Genomic DNA, 20,082 nt, shown 5'->3' on the forward strand with positions numbered 1-20,082 from the left:
GCAGGATGGGTTCAGGATGGGTGCAGGGGATGCAGGATGGGTGCAGGGGATGCAGGATGGGTTTTGGGGATCCACGATGGGCGCTGGGGGTGCCCTGTGCGGGGCTCCCTCCGGCCGCCAGGGGGCGCGCCCCGCCGTTCTCCGGCGCTCTGGCCCGGCAGGCCCCATCTCGCTGGTTCGGCGACCGGAAGCGGAAGTGCGGTGACGCCCTCCCGCCGCTGTGCGGTGGCGGAAAGATGGCGGCGGCCATGGCGTGAGCGGAACCCGGTGCGGCCCCAGCGGTGAGCGCGGTCGCGACCTCCTCCCAGTCCTAAAACGGCGCGGAGACCACCGCGGCCCCCGGTTCTCCGTGTCCCCTCGCCCCTCAGGCCAGCGGGAGAGTATCTGGGATCCCCGATACCTTTGGCGGGCGGGCGGTCAGCTGTCCCCGGGTTTCCCTGGAGCTCAGTCCCTCCTCAGCCCTGGGGACCGAAGCTCCTCTCTTCCTTCTAGGCAGGTGGGCCCGGGTACATCGAGGGTGACCCCTCTGTGCCCCCTTGTCCCGAGCTTCCTCCGTTGTTTTCAAGCTGTACCCTGTTTCTCTTATTTGTCAGGTCTGCATTTATCCCTGCTTTCTGGACTCCCTCCCCGGTGTATGGATGCTCCCTCCATTCCTTTGGTGTCCACCTGTGTCTGTCCGCCTTCCTAGCTGCCTCTTTCCTCTCCTGATGCCCCGCTGTCTGTCTCAACTCAGCAGGCAGGACTGCCCTACAGGCATTTCTGGACTGCCCTTGTTCTCCTGGTGCCTCCCACCGAGATCTTTCTCCCAGTCTCTCCACCTGCTCCCTGTGTCCTTCCTCATTATCTTCCGCCCTCCTGAAGCCAAGCCTGTACCTTTTAGCCAGCCCCCTCGGGTGCTGTGGGTCCATGTGAGCAGGTCCCCTGTACCCTGGATTCCGTGTGGTCCCAGGGCACGTGTGCTCTCCCCGCAGGATGAAGATGAAGTAGAGCTCTGACCATGGACCATGAGGCCCCCACGATCAGGCCCCGGCGCATCCAGAACCAGAACGTCATCCATCGCCTGGAGCGCCGTCGGATCAGTTCGGGCAAGGCCGGCACTCACTGGCACCAAGTCCGTGTCTTCCACCAGAACGTCTTCCCCAACTTCACCGTGGTCAACGTGGAGAAGCCGCCCTGCTTCCTGCGCAAGTTCTCCCCCGATGGCCGCTACTTCATCGCCTTCTCCTCCGACCAGACCTCACTGGAGATCTACGAGTACCAGGGCTGCCAGGCGGCCGAGGACCTCCTGCAGGGCTACGAGGGGGAGATCCTGGCCAATGGCAACGACCAAAGGTCTGTCAACATCCGGGGGCGGCTCTTTGAGCGCTTCTTCGTGCTGCTGCACATCACCAACGTGGCCTCCAACGGGGAGCACCTGAACCGGGAGTGCAGCCTGTTCACGGACGACTGCCGGTACGTGATCGTGGGCTCGGCCGCCTACCTGCCCGAGGAGCCGCACCCGCCCTTCTTCGAGGTGTACCGCAACAGCGAGTCCGTGACCCCCAACCCGCGCTCCCCGCTGGAGGACTACTCCCTGCACATCATCGACCTCCACACGGGCAGGCTGTGCGACACGCGGACTTTCAAGTGTGACAAAGTCATCCTGTCTCACAACCAGGGGCTGTACCTGTACAAGAACATCTTGGCCATTCTCTCTGTGCAGCAGCAGACCATTCACGTCTTTCAGGTGACGCCCGAGGGGACGTTCATCGACGTGCGGACCATCGGCCGCTTCTGCTACGAGGATGATCTCCTGACCCTGTCTGCGGTGTATCCCGAGGTGCAGCGGGACACTCAGACGGGAATGGCCAACCCCTACAAAGAGCCCTTCATAAACTCCCTGAAGCACAGGCTGCTGGTGTACCTGTGGAGGAGGGCCGAGCAGGATGGAAGTGCTATAGCAAAGAGAAGGTTCTTCCAGTACTTCGACCAGCTGAGGCAGCTCCGCATGTGGAAGATGCAGCTCTTGGATGAGAACCATCTGTTTATCAAATACACAAGTGAGGACGTGGTCACGCTGCGGGTGACGGATCCTTCCCAGGTAGAGAATCACAGAATGGTTTGGGTTGGAAGAGACCTTAAATATCATCTGATTCCAACCACTCTGCTAGGGATCCACTAGACCAGGTGGCTCAGATACTGCCTCTCTTCAGGCTGCTCATTGCTTTGGGGCAAGTGCTCAAGCACTACAATGCTGGGAGCTGTTCCTTACTGAGCCTGTGAATGTTGTTTAGGATCCCCAATACTTGATTCTTGTGTGAAAAATTGATGCCTCTGATACTGAATAACTTCTTTATCTTTTCTTTGCTTAATTTCATTGCTTCCTTCTCACCTGCAAAATGAGAAAGATCTGATGTGTTAGCAAGTCCATTTCTCAAAGGATTGTTCCCCATGCTCATAGATGCTGTACAATCCTCTTTCCCTCCCCAAATCCCCAACTGAAGTTATTTTTAGCTGATATTTTATATAGTCCATTTAAATTGTAGAGGTGGTCTCTCTCTTTGCTCGTGTATCTTCAAGCATGTTTTTCAAATATAATAGTCTTCATTTTCCCCGGTACAATTACCATTTCTGTTCTGCCTACGTACTTAAGTCTTTCAAGCTTCAGTAAGAGGTAGTATTTATGATCTCTCCAAACTGGAGTAGCAGCTTTTAGATCAGGCTAATGGGCCAATTGCTTCTCTTTTCAGTTTAGTACTAAAGTGGAATTAGAGCAAATGTAGCTCAGTCAGTGCTGGGTCCCTCCAGATGTTTCCCAACCCTGCATGTTGATCATCTCTTTTCACTGGTTTTAGAGTGGTTGGTCACATTTTGAGCCCTGTGAAACCAAGAGATTTTTTTTTTAAGCTTGTTTTTATTCCTTTAATCAGCTTGTTTTTATTCTGTTGAAAGTATTCGCAAGAATTTGTAATAAATCTCCAGTGCAGCATGTAGGTCTGATTGTTCCCCAGATGCTTGTTTTCTCTCATACACTTCTCTTCCCCACATCTTTGCCAGATCCAGGACTTAGGTCCTAGAAGAAATAGACAGTAGCACTTCATGTGTTGCCTTTGTTTTTCCTGGGAGATGACTCTTGGTTTGTTCTGTTTTATTTTTCTCTTCTGTGGCATTTTTTGTTTGGGGGAGTTGCTTTGGGAGGAAATAGGTAAGTCTTAATCTAATCCATTTTGCCCACTGGTGTAAAGCTGAACGTCTGTCTCAGAAATATGAAGGCTCTGTGGAAGTGGCCTGCAGGGTTCTGCTCGTTGCTGGTGTCTGGAATGAGCTCCTGACCATGATGTAAGTGTTTGTTACAGGCTCAGCTCTGCACTCTGCTGTGGTTAGTAGGGCTTTTGTGCCTGGTTTGCTGCAGAGAGCTCTGGACTCTCTTCACCCCAGGGTTACTTTAAGATGCAGTTTGTGGTTTGTTTGCAGTGTGCTTCGGGCACTGGGATTTGTGCTGCTGGAAAAGCATCTCATTTCTCAGTTCTTCCAGGAGATAATTCCAGATGTGGAGCAGTCTTTGCACACCTGTCTGAATGTAGGTGTTGTGTTAGGGCTTCCTGAATAAAACTTGGCTCGCAAAATACCTACAGTTCCCATTTTTCTTCAATCTGTCAGACAAGGAACACGAGGTTTCATCCAGTCTCTCTCTCTCCTCTGGCTTCTCTGCCAAGAAGGTTGAGGAGTAGCTGTTCATGGTTGTGGGTTGTGTGTTTTTTGTCTGGGTCTGCACTGGATCCTTTGACATCTTTAAGAGAGTGCCCTGCATATGTAGCTTGGGGGTTTGTTGCTGTTGTAGGCTTGTGTTGATAGGCTTGATAGCACTGGTGTATGATTTTTGTGGCACTCAGCTGCTGCTTCCCATGCTGTGATGATGTTTTGGTGGTGTTACAGGTGCTGCAAAAAGCAGTGAGGGTTTCCTTGCTCAGGGGCATCCTGCAGATGTGTCTCTGTGTTAACCTGGCAAAGGAACTCTATTTAAAGCTGGAGGGTACTCCCTGCAGTCTTCAGTGGTTTAAATAGTTTTTCCTTCTGCTTGTCTTCTTTTATTTTCTCTCTGCTCCAACCCTTTATTTCAGAAGGGCTTCCCTTTCCTCAGGCAGTAGTCTAGTGAGTAACCTCATCTAGTGTGCTTCCTTTGGACATGTGGGGGCTGGATTGTATTATCACAGTTTATTTTGGGGCTGTAAAACAAACAAACCTTGTGATATTTGCAGGTGGGTGGGGTAGGCAGAGTGCCTGCCGTCATCCCTGAGCATTGTTTGGGAGCAGGAGGTGAAGCATTTAGGAATTGCCTCTATTGACAGAAGATTTAATCAGATACCTGTTTATACCACAGGAATTAGTTCCCTTTGATGTGCAGACTGGTTCTTTCTTTGGGGTGGCAGCACTCCTGTCTCTAATGAAAGCTACTTTTAATGACCAAGAATTAAATATGCCCTTTCCCAATGGGATGGGAATGTCATCTCCCTTTGATGTAGCTGCGTTGACACAATTTTTTGTCACCTTTTTTCCCAATTTCTTGCTCATTCGTGCCAGGATACAATGCCATTGCCAATCCACAGCATGATACAAGGGCCTTCTTGCACAAGAATGTCACCATTAAAAAGAAGTCATTAATGTCTTTCAGATTTTCATTTCTGTGTTGTCAGGGTACCTGGAGGGTACAGCTTTTTGTGGGCAGTGATGTAGTGCGTAGTACACTAAAAAGGCTCATCTCTGTGTGATGCAGATATTAAGGAGGGGAAGAAAATAATATATCTACACAGAGGTAAAAGTAATTTATGGTCAGCTAGCACTGGATCTGAAATCATTTTGTCAGCAGGAATGAAAATTAAATTTGGCACTTGAGAAGATGTTTTGGGCTGGTGGAGGACAGAGAAGAAGAGAAAACCGTTGCATCCAGTTCAAGCTGAAAAATTGGAAGCTCATTAAGTTTTCTTAAATAATCACAGCTGAGAGGTGGATAATTTGGTAGATGTTGAGGCATTCCAATAGGAGAATGGATTAGTGTGAGGATGTAGGATTCTCCTGTGCTGTGAAGGAATTTGGATGGGGTCTGTGGTGAGATGTGGGGAGAAGGAAGGGACAGCTTCCCCACCCGTGCTCTCCTGGTAACCTCTGCCTCTCTCCCCAGCCCTCGTTCTTCGTCGTGTACAACATGGTGACCACGGAGGTCATTGCCGTGTTTGAGAACACGTCTGATGAGCTGCTGGAGCTGTTTGAGAACTTCTGTGACCTCTTCAGGAATGCCACCTTGCACAGTGAGGCTGTCCAGTTCCCCTGCTCAGCTTCCAGCAACAACTTTGCGAGGCAGATCCAGCGCCGGTGAGCCATTGGGAGCATGCTTTATTCCGTATAGACACACGCTTGCCCCCGTCCACTGAAGGCCAGTATCAAATACCCTGAGAAAACCAGTTCCTTTGGTCCCCTTTGCCAGGTGGTGCAAGGGTCAGGACTGTACATGGTTTATCTTGCAGCCTGATGCATCTGATTTTATATTCCACAGCATTTGCCTTGTTAGAGGAAGGAACAAAGCAGGGGCAAACCGGTGCTTACAAGAAAGGAAAGGAATTTTGAGGGAAAGATGTTTCTGTCTCTCCTTGAGCAGTAACTCTTCTGGAGGCTGTTAAGGTGTTACTGCCCAGTAGCTTTGGTCCCTGAAGATATGGTTTGTCAAGATGCTGGCATGATCGAGTTGGGTGTATTTTGCCAAGTGATGTTCTCTGAATTTAGTGTATATCAAACTGTGTTCTGTAGCATTTCCTCGACATCAGTCGCCAGCTTGTGGTTCTCATCACTGTGCTAGGAGAAAAGAAACTCATCCGCTTAGTTCTGTTGTGAAAGCTGAGCAAAATACCAAAATAACCTGGGTTTCTAGAATATGCTTTAGCAGTCAGATGTGGTTTTAATGAGGCAGAGTGTGTTATTTCTCTTGGAATAATTTTGTTGTGACTCAGGGTGTTTTGTTCTTACAGTGAGTTGTTTCACATCATCCAAAGTACTTGGCATCCACTCATGGGCATCAAGCTTCTGTTGACTTCAGGCTGATGTCACACAAGTATGATGAAGTTGACTATGTCTGTAACTTTCTAGAGCTGCCTGTCAGGAAATCCATAATGCTTAATGGAAGAGAGAATGAGAGAACTCACCAAAGACTTATGAAGAACAACTCCTGCCTTTTGTTAAAGTAGGAAGGAGAATCTTTTCATCTCCTTGCTACAAGGGCCAGTAACAAGAGTGTTGTAACTTCCACAGCAAAGTATCATAGAGCATAAACCACAATGAGCTGGCTTTTGGCTGAGTGTTTACCCTCCTTGATGTTATGACGTCCCTGCAGCCAATCTGACTGTTCTCACACATGGAAAGCTTCAAATTTTACTTGGAAAGAGAAATCCAGCCTCTGTTAATCTCTCCACCAGGAAGAACTTTCAGCTCACTGTAGTTTCTGGAGAGCTTTATGCTTCTCATCAAGGTTCTTCTTCATCTAAGGTTTCTTCCTGTATGCATTTAAAACAGTGGCTGGAGAGAGGAGGAGTCTCAAATCAATGTTAAGGGCTCAGTTGTTACTGTGAAAGCCCCCTGGCTTTTGCTCCCGCTGTTTCCTGGCTTCATGGTAAAACTTGGATTGACTGTAAGATGCTAATCCATCTCTCCCTGTTTCTGATCCTGTTCATTTCCTGTACTGCAGAGCAGCTGGGTCCAGACCTTGTGGGTAGGCACATTCTTCTCCTTCTGTCACTTGGGACATTCTGAGCGAAACAGTAATGATGAGGGAGGATGAAAAGGTCAGCAGAACTGGTTGATGCTTGAATCACATTGATACATCTTTGGAAATGAGCTGTTTCAGTTCTTACACTGCTGCTGTTTTCTTTCCCTGTCAGTTTTCCTGCTTAGTTTATTTAAGCTGTGCTGTTCACCTGTGGCTTTTGTGAACAAAAGGTGTCTCTTGGTTTGCTGCAGGTTCAAAGACACGATTGTGAACGCCAAGTACGGAGGGCACACGGAGGCCGTGCGGCGGCTGCTGGGGCAGCTCCCCATCAGCGCCCAGTCCTACAGCGGCAGCCCCTACCTCGACCTGTCCCTTTTCAGCTATGATGACAAGTGGGTGTCAGTCATGGAGCGGCCCAAGACCTGTGGTGATCACCCCATAAGGTATGGGACAGGCCAGGGAGCTGTATGTGAGGAGAGAGTGCAAGGAGCACTAAAGCATCTCTGCCATGTGGCGTCAAGTGTGCAGGAAAGGGAATAGATGGAAGCCTTTCTCTTAGGAAATCCTTTCACCAGGGGATTTATTTCAGCAGTTCCACAAAAGTTGGCCTCTCTCCTTTACAGTAATGTGGATGTGTGGGAGGGCTCTTCATGTTTTCTTGCTGAGCTGCTCTGCTCTGGGGAAGGTTTGGGTGGTGAAGTCTCAGCCTTTTCCATATGAATGGTCTTATTCCTCCTCCTCTTCTTGCAGTGCTGCCGTTGTGTTTGGGTTGCAGAGTGATACAGCTCTGATGTCTGCTTTCCTATGCTGGAAGGATCCTCTCTGAGCATGTGGGTTTAGTTGGCAAGGATTGTCTAGTTTGTCCTGTGAATAAAATAGTATCTGGGCTAGGTGTTACTCAGAAAGCTTGTGGTATTGATTGAACTGTTTTCAGACTTGCCTTGTTTACTGTTCTCACCCTGGGAGCTGTATGCCTTTTCATACTCCCTTCTCTCTGTGATCTGTAAGAAATTTCTGTCTGTAGTAGGAATTTTAGCCAGGTGTCAGGGCCATTCTGTTCCTCTTCTGTCTGAGTTTCCAGTGCCAGCAGAAGGAATAAGTCTGAACTTGAGAATAAGGAGGTTTGCAATGCTTCTTGAAGAAACATCAGGACTATTTATTTCTTTCTGTTGCTTGCAGCCATGGCTGCAAGAGGTAGTGGTTAAAAATCCAACATCTCTCTGGCTTGAAAGGCTCAAAGAGCCCGAGTTATCCAGGCAGAACAGTCTTTCTGCTCATAGTACTGCAGAAGCAAACCTATGCTCTGAAAACAAAGAGAGCCTTCAGTGTCTGAGCGCTTTGTTTAGTGACTGCACACATGTTGGGGGCTCAGGCAGCCTAGGGAGATCATTCTGGACCGCTTCCCAACTTTATGTTCATCAATGCATTCTCAAAAACTGGTTTCATATCCCCCCTGGCCCTGACTCAGGTGATGGGGAACTTCTGATTATTCCTGCGCTCTCAATTCCCAAATTATGTATATTTAATTGATTCTTCTGCCTGTATGATTTGGTTTGATCTCCAGCTTCCATGTTATCTGCAAAGAAAGCCTGCCCTTTTCCCCCTTGTCATGCTTGGGAAAACTTGCAGGGTGGCAGTTGTCTGCCAGCGCCAACCTGCGCCCCTCTCCCGCCGACAAAAGGCAGCAGAACTGCAGTCATTTGCTGCGGTGGAGTCTTTGTAGTAAACAAAGCCAAGTGCCACCTTCCCTCCCTCCCCTGAGCAAAGCAGCGTTTCAGAGCCAGGGCTTTTAAAGCTCAAAGCTGTGCAGAGTCAATTAGGACTTGAATAGAGCCTCGGAGCAGTGGGGCTCCTGGTTTTTGGAAAGTAAGCAGAAGATGAGGCGCTAACCTTAACCATTCAGTAGCTGAAATGGTGCTGCTGTGGTTCTCACATGCAAAACAAAGGGATTAATAAAATAATGCTAGCTGCCTGTTGGGGTTAGAGGGCTTGGAAATGAGGGACCACAGGATTTGTAATGTAAGTCCTATAATTGTCTGGAATGGAAAACCCTTCAGCAGCTACGGGTGTTATAGCCTGTGTGCAGTTTCCTGGCACGATGTGTGAGCTAGGAAGGCTTCCAGACCTTTTCCACATCAATTCAATATTTCTGTGCACTGATTCCCTTTAACCCTTAGTGCTTTTCTGCATCCCAGAAGGTTCAACTCTGCCTGCTTAAGAGACCAGTGGTTGTTTGCTGTCAGGTGGGAAGGACTTCAGGGTCCCCATCACCACCGCCTTCCTGTCTCTTTTCAGGAGGCTTGAAGAGATATTCAGTGCGTGAAATGATGGCACTTGAGGGAAGAGGCTCTAACACAGCTCTACCTATAGCAGGGGGTCTCTAAAATCCATCTAGATGGCTAATAAGAAGCCATTTAACAAAAGAATTGGTCTGCAGATAAATCTTCCATTTTCCTAGGGTTTGAAAAGGCTGGTCTTGCTGTTTCTGTTGACATACAATTTTATATTGCAGTGCCTAATTTATCCCCAGAATGAGAGCCCATGGAAATGGCCTCTGATTGCAGAGCACTTTTAAAAATACATTTAAAAATACCAAACTGAGCACATCTTTAAGATTACAGGGAGCTTCATCTTGAGTAGTAAATTGTTGTGAATTGGGGGAGAGAGAGGAACAGATGGGGGACTGTGCTTTATTTAAAGAATGACCCTCTGCATACCCAGCCTTGTGTAGGAGGGAAAGGGCTTTTTGAAAAGCCAAATACCAAGATTGTGACTCTCTTGCTGGGTTCTTGTGTGCAATTTTCAGGCAGGGCTGGCTGGCACTTTGATTCAGAGGAAGGGAGAGGAGAGTGGCCCTCCAGGAAGAACATGAGGTTCTCAATAGGCTGTGTTGTTAAAATGTGGAGTATGTCTGCTCCTGACACAGCATCGCTCGTGTCTGTCATCATCCGTTCTTCCAGGCTGAGAGCTGAGTGCATCGTATTGCTGGCGGGGGGGAGATGCGCTCCGACATTGAAAGCATTCTTGGAGTTAGAATCAGAGGAAAATGCAAAATACCTGCATGCACTAAGTGTTGGTGGAAAAGGAAACAGCTGGGAGGCATAATGGCAGTTCTGTGCCTGAAGCTGGAAGAGGTCTAATGAAAATGGTCTAACAGAGACAACTTCAGGGTGAGGACTTGAGTTGGAGCCCAGTTACTTGGTGAAGGTACCACATCCAGAAACCTCCACCACTACATCCCAGAAACCTTCTCCAAAGTCTTGGGGAGGGTGGGATCCTCGCAGAGAGTCCTGTGTTGTGACAGCAGCAGAGGACAGTGGTGTTGCCTGGGCTTATGCCAGTTACACAGAGTGTGCAGAGGAGGTTCAAGAAGCAAAGAGCTTCCCTGGACTCACCTGTCTCTTTAGCACTGTTTGCCTCATCCCCCTGACAACGTTCCCTCTGTGCTGGAGCTGTGTTCCAGAGCTCACCTGTTTGGAGATGCACATGAGCTTGACCCACAGGCAGGTCCGTGGTTGACAGCAGAAGGGCATAAGGTTTTCCTTGACCTCTGTCCATGCTGTGATTGTTGAATCCAATTCATCAGGTACCTCCTGCCCAGCCTATTTCATTAATGCTTTTTTGATGGAAATCTAAAAGGAACTGCAAAGCCCTGCTTGAACTGTACAGTACAACATGGCATCCTTGAGCAGGATTGGATCGACTTCCTTGACTGAAGAGGGAAGTAGCAGGCACAAGGACAGCAGTGTAAAGCCTTCCCTGGCAGGACCAGGGGGAGGAAAGGATGGCCTGACACTCTCAGTGAAGGCCATTGCTGAGGGAAGGGAGCTCAGTTCTGTATGGTATATCTGCCTTAGCGATCGAGGGAAGCAGCTTGCAATAAGAGAGGATGGAGAGCCAGCACAGGTGGGGTCTGAACCAAACTGACTCCCTCTTGTGAAGTTAGCTTTGTCCATCAAAGTGACAGGCACAGTTCTCTCACTGCTAATAATAAAATGAAGTGATGCTTTTCTAGACAGTGGAAAACAACTGCCCTGAGAGGGACTTTCCTTCAAAGCCAAGAGCCAGACACCCAGCTGAGCACCTTCTGCCCCTCAGGGAGCACCAGAGCTTGAGCAAGGCACTTGTCTCTGTGTGCAAAGAGCCCAGATGGCAAAGTCAATAGTCGGGAACAGCCATAATTGACTTTCTCTTCCTTTCAGATTTTACGCTCGTGATTCTGGCCTGCTGAAGTTTGAGATCCAGGCGGGACTCCTGGGGCGCCCCATCAATCACACAGTGCGGCGCCTGGTCGCCTTCACCTTCCACCCCTTCGAGCCCTTCGCCATCTCGGTGCAGCGCACCAACGCCGAGTACGTGGTGAACTTCCACATGAGGCACAGCTGCAGCTAGAGGCACCCGGGGCTGCTCTCCTTGGCTCCTTGGCGTGCCACAGGCGGGCCACAGCCAGACGCTCGCGCCTTCTGGGAAACCCAGCCATCGCTTGTGGCAAGAAGCCTCACCTGGGAGCTCCTACCAGTGGCATCTCGCAGGGCCCTCAGCCTCAGCTGTGGAAAGCTGAGCCACCCCAGTTATGGGGGTGGATGTTTCTTCTGACCCTGTTTGTACTGCGGAGATCCCGCTGCATTAAGTGCTGCTGGCCTTCCCTGTTCCTGTTGATGAACAAAGCATAGCTGAGGTCCTTTTCCTGGTTTCCCAGAGGCATGTCTGTTTTTTATCCTGCTGTAGGTCTTAGGATGGCAGAGATGGAGCTTTGCATCACACTTGTGGAGCGCTCCCTTCTGCACTGGTGCTCTCCTACCTGTCACAGAGGGAAGGGATGGGAGCCATGGGGAGGGCTTGGATACAAACAGCTACCCCTGTTTGTATCTTCAGAATTGCGGGGGAAATGAGATCCTGCTCTCATCCAGACAACCTGCTGTTGCCATTTTAATATGCAAGAGGTCTGGAAAAAAAAGTGTGAGAAATCACTACAGTTGAGAGACATGAGGTGTGTTCCTGACTCTTATGCAAGTCACTTAATCTTTGTGCCTTAGTATTGTAGAAGCTCCTAAGTGAGAGGTGGTGCTACACCAGCAGGCCAGGGCAGCTGGTTGTGTCTGTAATGCACGAGGAGGTGGGTGCAGGAGGAAGATGGGTGTCTGGGAAGGGTGTGGGGAGCAACAGCAGCTCCTTGGTCATGTCAGAGGGACTTTTCTGCAGTATGGGGGTGAATCCTCACGGCCACCTGCAGGTTCTGCTGCTGAGAAGAGGGGAGACCTAGCTGCTAGCACCCTCCTGTGTGTTGGAGTACCAGCGTGGTAAATTAGTAGGGTTTGCCCAGGAAGGAGGGTAGGTGGAGACCTGAATTCATGTTCAGTGCTGCGGGCAGGCAGTTTGGAGATGAACTTGTTGACTTAGGTTGCTCACCTCTCTCTGTTTGATACACTGTTCTCTGTGAGAACCCAGATGCTGTTTTCAGGCTTCAGAGCACAGCTGGCCAGTGTGTCAGTGTTAGCTGGACCACGGCAGTGTTTGTGCTGCTGATAAATTAAGCTCCTGGGTGTAATTACCTGCCACTGTGGGCTGGTGAGGCTGCTGGCCTGCCCTTCTCTCTTAAAAATGGAGGTTTTGGTTGTAGGTCAGCATTTAGGGGTTTTTACACGAGGGCTGGTTTATGACTGGTTGCTGCCAGGCAGCACAACCATCCCAGCATCATGATGAGCTCCATCAGAAGCTGGAGCCTGTTCTTGTCCCGTTCCTATAGGAGGTACAGCAGGGGCATTAGAAAATTGGTGCTAATACACAGGAGACCCTCTACATTAAAGGACCCTGTGGGTGTCTTGTTTGGACCAAAATGAGCTGTGGGTGATGTGTTGTGGCCACATGCCTGTGAAGAGGAGTGTTGGAGTCATGCATTCATTCTGCTGGTGATGCAGAGGAGAAGAACTGCATGGTGGTGGTGGTGCCTGCTCGTGGCATGAGTGGTGGACCTCAAAATTAAGGGTGTCTTGGGGTCCTTGAATCAGCCTTTGCTCTCTGCCTCACAGTACTTCTCTCCTGGCCTTGCTAACCATATTTCTAGGGAGGACATTGCATTTCACTGCTCTTTTCCTGGTGTTGGCACTGTTGGTGTCTCAGGTCTGTCAGGAGTGCTGGCGGGTCAGGAGACTGCTAACAGAGGAGGTGTCAGTGCTTTAGCTGCGGGTTCCTCTCATCTAATAACACTATTTGTCAAGGTTTTAGGGTTTTATCCTGTGATCTGTTCCTCAAACATTCAATTAAAGCTCCAAGTGGAGAATTGTTTGCACACTGTAGATCATGGGTTTACCTCCCTCTGCACCACTCTCACAGCTGTTCACACTTCAGTATGGGACTCTTTTTTTCCCCCTGCCCCAAGCTTGCAGCAGCTCCATCTGAGACTGCATTTACTCCTTGGTGTCACAGCCTCGGGAGGTCAGTGCCTACTAAATTAACTGTCAGATCTCCATTTAGACTTTTTATCAGTGGAAAAAATATAAACTTCAGCATTTCTGTAGTTGGGGCTTTTGCCAAGTTCAGGCTGCCCTGTGTGAAGCAGAGAGCGTGGCACGGATTGTTGGACTTGGGGCTGAGAAACCAGAGATCTGTTCTTAGCTCTGCTATTAAATTCTGAGGCTGGGGGCAAATCTCTTCCTGCTCCAGCTGGTGTTTTCTTCTCCGTAAATGAGGCCAAAAACGTATTTTCAGCTTTTGTAAAACACTTGAGATTCATGGATAAAAAGTGCTGGATAAATGCTAAGTATTTTCTTATTATGTGTGCAGACAAACTGATCATTCTGGGTACTAATTGCCTTGGAGTAGCATAGCAGATCCTCTGGTCTTGGCTGCTGTATTTTATATCAACAACAGAGTTAATTTTATTACAGACATGTATGGAAAGAAAAGTCTCTCATGCTTGAAATTTTGATGCTTGTATTTAAGAAACAAAAAGTGTGTGTGGTGGGGAGGGTGGGAGAAAAGGGGAGATATTTTCTACCTGATATTTTTCCTAGGTTAGGATAAAGATTCTGTTAAAACCAGAATAAACAAAATTTGCTTTAAGAGTCTGATTTATTGTCTTTGTCTTCCAAAAATCTGAAAGATGTAGATGGGAGTTCCTTCACTAAGAAGAGATGGCAGGGGTATGCCTTGGACTGTGCAGGCATCTCACATGGGAGTTTGCTGCCTCTTCCTGGCACTTGGAATTCAAGTGTGCTCAAGAATGTTCCCACCTGAGGCATTTCTGTAGTTCCTGCAGATTTCTGAAATTCTTGTCTACATGAACTAATGCTGGTTACGTTTTTTCCTTTGTACGTTGTTACTAGCCCAACTTGTATTCAGGGATTCTTCCTTTATTCCATTTACAGCATTTGTCTAACCTTTTGGTAATTTTCTGCATGATCAAGGGATGAAAGCTTGTTGTGGTTTAACCCCAGCTGGCAAGTCAGCCCCACACAGCCACTCGCTCACTCCCCCACCAACGAGACTGGGGAGGGAATCGGGAGAGTAAAAGTGAGAAAACTTGTGGGTTGAGATAAACACTGGTTAATGGGTAAAGCAAAAGCCACATGCAAGCGAAGCAAAACAAGGAATTAATTCCCACTTCACATGGGCTGGCAGGTGCTCAGCCATCTCCAGGAAAGCAGGGTTCCATCCCCTGTGAGTGCCCCAGCCAACAGCAGCACAAAGCTGAACACACCTTGTCTGGCACAGCAGCCTGTCCACTGCTTTTAGGCTGGGCTAAGGCACTCAGGTTTTCTCTGTGCTGCTCCCTGCCTCTTTGCAGAACAGCGTGGCTGAGACCTCAGCAGCATCCCTGTCTGTTAGTTCCTCTAACTATCTGCATCTTGAGCATGAAAGTGATTTTCCTTTGAACCTTTCCTCTGTTTTCCTGTGTGCAGTTCCCAGATGCTTTCCTGTGCAGACCTTGAGCACACCAGAAAGCTCTTGAGCCCGTGGCTTTTCAGATAGGCACTGAGTGACAAGGAGATGCTTGAGCTGGAAACTGTGTTTGGCAGCAAAATCTCATCTTTTGTTGCTTCTTGTGCTGCCTTTGCTTTAAGAAAAAAAGTAGTGAAAGCAGGACAGTTGCGTTATGTCTTATATAAAAGGCAATAGACAGCAAGGCACAGAAATCCCTTTAGAGTCAAACAGATGGATATGTTTAAGATGTATCCCTGCTAAAGATTCCTATCAATTAACCTTCCAGTGCTTGTGGCTGGCCCTGATTGAGCTGCCTGTGTGTACTGACAGGACGTTCCTTTTGCTCAGGTGCTGCATCTATTAAGCTCTTCCCTTGGTCATTTTGACCCAGCTAAAAGAACCAGATTTCTGATGCTTTAAAAAATCTCTTTGTTTTTCTTGTTTATGATCTCTGTCTTGCTGCTTTTCTGCCAGCTTTTTCCTGCCAAAGAGCTCTCAGGGCTATGGGCAGAGAGGTGGTAAAGGGACAGCAGTGAGACATTTGGCCCTCTGTCCTTCTGTGAGCAGACTGATGCACACTGCAGAGCAAACTGATGTCCTTGTGGGCAACGGGACAGGATTTTGTGGGTTTACTTTGGCCTTGCTATCCAAGTTCCAGAGTCTGTGTCATTGATGTGCCTGAATGTTGTGCTTCCCTGTCTTGTTACACGGTTGTAAAAGCTTTTCTGGTCAAATACTCCTCAGGAGGAGGGAATGGTGAAATGGCTTTTTATTTTTTTTATTGTTTTCCTTGTTCCAGGGCTGTGGGAGCTGTGGGCAGTGCAGTTCCAGCCTGGCGCTGGCTCAGGCAGCCCCAGCCCCTGCTAGAGCTGTTTGCTGGCCAAGGTCTGATTTGACTTTGTTTCTCTTGGGGAAGAGCTGGACTTGTGTAAGGAAATGAGTTCTCAGAAAAATACTGATGTGGGAAAAAAACCTGAATGGCACCTTTTTTTTTTTTTTTAATGATGTTTTGACATAAAAATACTGCAGTTTTAAACTAGCAATCTGGAAACTGGTAATTCATGGGCGACTGCTGTGGTCCTGCATGTGAGGAGAACTGGAAAGAGGCACAGTGCCCCTGGTTCTGGACACTAAGGGCTGTGCTGCAGCATCTGGGTAACATGTGGGTCCTCACTTGGTTAATGAGTTGAGGACAGTTACAGAGGAATGTGATGGGATGGCTCATGGATGCCCTTGAATAACATTACCAAGTCCCCAGCATTTGCTGCATTCTGCTTTGTCCAGGTATGAACTGGAGCCTTTGGAGGAGTTTATTTTCTGTGGATGACAGAACTAGTTTGAGTTCAGTCTTTTTAAAGCCAGGAACATGTTACTTCTACTTTCCATGGCTGTCTTCTTTCCTTCTACCCAGCAGCTTTGCAAAATGCCAAATGTAGTCCAGAGCAGCCCTGGCTTTGCCCAGATGACTCCCTAAGCCCCTGTTTTCGGCAGTGAATCGTTCCCTCTGAAAGCTACTCTTGCACAAGTTCATCCTTCCCTCTGCCAGTGTCCTTCCTCTATCCAGGTGTGTTGCAGCAGCATCAGGTGGGGAGGCAGAAGGATATGAGAGAGAGTTGGGTGGCTGAGCACACACTCTCTGTCCCAGTGCCTGCCTGGGCAGCAACTTCTGGTTACCTTGGATGGGGCAGGTGAGGATGCACTGGCAGCACTGACATCCAGCCCTGGGCCTGAGCCCTGCCAGCCTGGGGTGCTGGAGCTGGGATGTGTGGGACCAATGGCTTAAGGGGCTTGGAGGGATGAGAACCAGGCAGGTGGCAGGGAATCCCTGCCAGGGCCGTCTGGCTGCTGCTGGACGTGATTTTAGGGTGTTGTTAAGAGCAGTTGGCAGCACAGCGTCCGTGTGAGTGCCTGCTCGCTGCTGCTGAGTTGGTCATTTGATAGCTCCTCGGTGCTCCTCGGAGGCCTAAAATGGAGCAGTGCCGGATTAAATGTACCCAGTGCCCTTGGTGAGCTTGGGGAGATACGATCCTCGCCCTCCCGCCTCCGACCTGCTGGCGCCCAGTGCCGTCGCCACAGCAACGGGGAGAAACAGCCCATCCGCATGGAAACGGCCTTGCTGTGCCCGGCAACCGGCTGGGGAAAGCGGTTCAAATGGCAGGTGTGGAAAGGTGAGGGGCACCAGCACCTCTGTGGCGACCAGCAGGGAGCCTTGGCCCGAGCTGCTGGGGTGAACACACATCCTGTGGGTTACTGCAGCGCTGGCACTGTCCCTGCATGTGGGACTCCCATCCCAAAACACCAGCATTGGCCCCAGTGCAGAGCCAGTATGTGCTCCTGTGTCTCTGACTGTGAGGGATAGTTTTCATTGCTGCTGCCCTATTTTTTTGGGGCTGGTCCTGAATTCAGTGTAAGGTCCAGATTATCTGTGCTGATACCTACAGCAGCATGGGTAGGTCACTGGTTCACCCCTGACTGGTTAGTACTTAATGCTTGTAAAATCCCTCTTTGTAAGGAAGGAGCAGCAACTGGCAGCCAAACAGGGTCTCTTGTAACATAGGACAGACAAATGTCATCTCTACAGTGCAATTGTGCAGTGCAGCCTGTCTGGCTTTGGGTAGGAAAGGCAGTTAATCTCTCCTCATCCTGCCTCCTACCCCTTAAATCCCCCATCGGCTGCTTCCCCAGCGAGGGCTCAGATATGAAGGTGATGTTGGTGCTGACCTGCTGGCTCTGATAAGGGCTGGAGAGAGTCGCTCTGCTGTGCAGCTGCTTGTGGCCAAGCAGGGTTTGTTCCAGTTTTACGCTGGCCCTTAGGTGACTGTGTCTCTTGGCTGCAGGATCACTGGGAAGGGGATCTCCCCAGCCAGCAGCACTTCTCTTGGAGGGATTTTGGTAAATGGGGCTGGTTTTACAACCATGTCCAAGGACAGATTGTCCCAGGCCATCTCCCAGTGCTGGAGAACGCTGCTTCCCAGCCACTGGCATCACTAAGAAGTCCACAGGCTGGCCAGTCTGAAGTAATTTGCATTTCTTGGTCAGTTTGACCCTGGCAACTCAGGAAATTGCTGTTTCTGTGGATTTGTCAGGAGCAAATGAAAGGCAGCACCCAGGTCTTGCCAAGGGGCTGGGTGAGAGCCTGGCTGGCAATTAGGAGAGCAAGTGGTGTGCCTGCAGGCTGGTGCATGAAGAGGTAAGAGTTCTATTTCACCTCACCTTGGAACCTGCAGAAGAGGCAGAGGATGGGAGAATGGGGGATGAAATATGTCATTCTCCTGCCTGGGGCCCCAAGTTTTATTTGTTGTCTGGAGCCCTGTGTGGGTGGGAAGCCTGGCCTGCTGCTGTGCAGAGGAGCCCCTTGAGCCCAATCCTTTCTCCTTTCTGCTTGCCTTTTTTTTAGAAAAACAAGTGGTGAAGCTGCTGCTGGAAGCAGCTCTCCCAAGCAATGGCTGTTAGGGCTCGGGAGCTGCTGAGAGGTTTGGGTCCAGGTGCACAGCCCCGACTCTCAGTGGATGTGGGCACAGGAGGAGGGTTACGGAGAGGACCCTGCCAAGTGGCACTAGTGCAGGGGAAGCTTGGAGAGCTCAGCAGAGGAGGTGTGAGTGGTTTCAAATAAAACAAAAATCGAGGCTTGGCTCCCCTCTGCATCTCGCCAAGAGGACCCTGCAGCCCTGCTTCACCATCAGTGTGGGGACTTGGATGCTCTTAAGGCTGTTCCTTAGTAAAACCTCTGAGCAGTTCCTACTGCCATCGAGTAGCCATTAATGCCTCTTCAGGGGAGAGAAGCGCATTGGGAAAACACAAAAACAATCCAAGGGCCCTTTATCTCTTTTTGGTCTGAGAGGTGGTGGGCTGAGGTTGGAGGGGAAGAGGGGCCGGGTAGGGATGCCAGCCATGAAAGCAGCACTGTGATTACCTGCCGAAATCTGAGTGCAAAAACATAACCTGATTTAAACTGTTACTTCTTCAAGGCTCCCAGGTATGCTTTAGGGTTATAAACACCTACTCAGCGACCTGCTTTGTGCACATCTCGAGCCAGGTATTCCCACACCAGAGGGAAAGCCAGCAAAACCTGCACAGATGTCTCTAACAGCTGCAGCTGGGCTGCCGTAAGCCACCCCTGCTGCTACAGTTTATTAGCACTGCAGGGTCTGTCCCCTTCTCCTCCTTCTCCTTGCCTGCTTGTGTGTACAGTCAGCTGTTAAAGGACACTGACATCACTTAATGGTTTAATTGAATCTCACAAAGGGATCGAAATTGGCTGCCTGACTTGTCACTGAGATGCTCATGGAAGAAATAGTAAATCACCAATTCAGCAGGTACAACTGCAGATCTGGGTAGAAAGTCCTTGTTGTGGGGGATAGGGAAGTAATTCCTCTTTGCAGAATAATACACTATTAGAGAGATGGCTGAGGGCTGTTTTTCCAGGCTGACAGGTGCCATCGCTGTCCAAGGGAAGGGTAACTGAGTTAGACTAACTCCCCAAGGTGGTGTGGCACTCTATAAGGGGTAAACAGACCTGAGGCAGCATTTTATCTGTAAGTCAGGAGACTGTTCTGTGTTTTACACAGGGATTTACAGGGATATAATGGAGAGAGGTCCATGTGATCATTTATTTAGAATGGAAGGCAAAATCCCAGAAAAGGCCAGGGTTGAGCCAGGATGAAGCGTTGCAGCCAGCAGCAATTTCTGAGATTGTTTCACAGAAAAAGTCATCTTTGAGTGTAGGGAATCAAAAGTGAGGAGGGAACAAAGAGAAAGATGTGCAAAAGCAATAGGGAAGCCCAGAGGGAGAGGATATGACCCTAATGAGGGTGCTAATGCTGTGGCCATGCTACTGACAAGTAAAGTAATTGCTGCTCAGGAGGAATGTGAGCCAGTAGAAAACAGCTTTCCACCAAGATGCCAAGAAAAGCAATTAGAACTCGTAAACACCAGTGGCTGACTAAAACTGGGCCCTTAATTAATAGTTTCATTTGAAGGGTGAGGAAATTGTTAAACTCTGTTGGTGTCTATTAATTCCCTGCAACATGAACCACAACAGAGTTTTAAGCCTTCTTTCACTGTACAGTGTGTGCAGGAAGGAGCACCCCAGCCCTTGCTGTGTGCAGCTGTGCTCTCTCACCTCGCTGACTGCCCCAGAGCCCCAGGATGTGCTGCAGGATAAAGAGCTCAGACTGTGCACTAAGTTAGGACATGGCTTTGGTAGTGCTCCATCAGGGCAGGAGAGGTGGATGGAAAATGTGACTTCAATAAAAAGCTGTACAACTGAAGTACTATGTCGGGGAGCTCACAGGGAGCTGGGGGTCTGGAAGATTTGCATCATACTGTACAGAGGCCAGCCACTGAGCCACGGAGAACAGTGTCAGCCTCTTCTGTCCAGCACAGAGGGTGTTACAGGAATGCCAGTCGGAGGAAGAAGTAGGGGT

The 20,082-nt window shown here is 49.3% G+C and overlaps 1 protein-coding gene across 4 annotated transcripts; it reads left to right on the forward strand.

The window, feature by feature from the left end:
- Positions 1-169: 169 nt before the first annotated feature.
- DET1 (DET1 partner of COP1 E3 ubiquitin ligase) lies at positions 170-13,795 on the forward strand. Of its 4 annotated transcripts, none has more exons than XM_042039267.1 (5): positions 170-267; positions 972-2,080; positions 5,159-5,349; positions 6,985-7,176; positions 10,936-13,795. In XM_042039267.1, exons 2-5 carry the CDS (start codon positions 998-1,000, stop codon positions 11,123-11,125), a joined length of 1,656 nt encoding a protein of 551 aa, XP_041895201.1. In that variant the 5' UTR covers positions 170-267; positions 972-997; the 3' UTR covers positions 11,126-13,795. The 4 variants fall into 4 exon arrangements, with proteins under 4 accessions (XP_041895201.1, XP_041895199.1, XP_041895203.1 ...); XM_042039265.1 differs by having other exon boundaries at positions 181-281; XM_042039266.1 differs by having other exon boundaries at positions 212-496.
- The last annotated feature ends 6,287 nt before the right edge of the window (positions 13,796-20,082 follow it).

This window comes from Corvus kubaryi, unplaced genomic scaffold, assembly GCF_017639235.1.
Source record: "Corvus kubaryi isolate FWS band 111438036 unplaced genomic scaffold, C.kubaryi_AGA036_p1.0 37394, whole genome shotgun sequence".
Classification (NCBI taxonomy): Eukaryota; Metazoa; Chordata; class Aves; order Passeriformes; family Corvidae; genus Corvus; species Corvus kubaryi.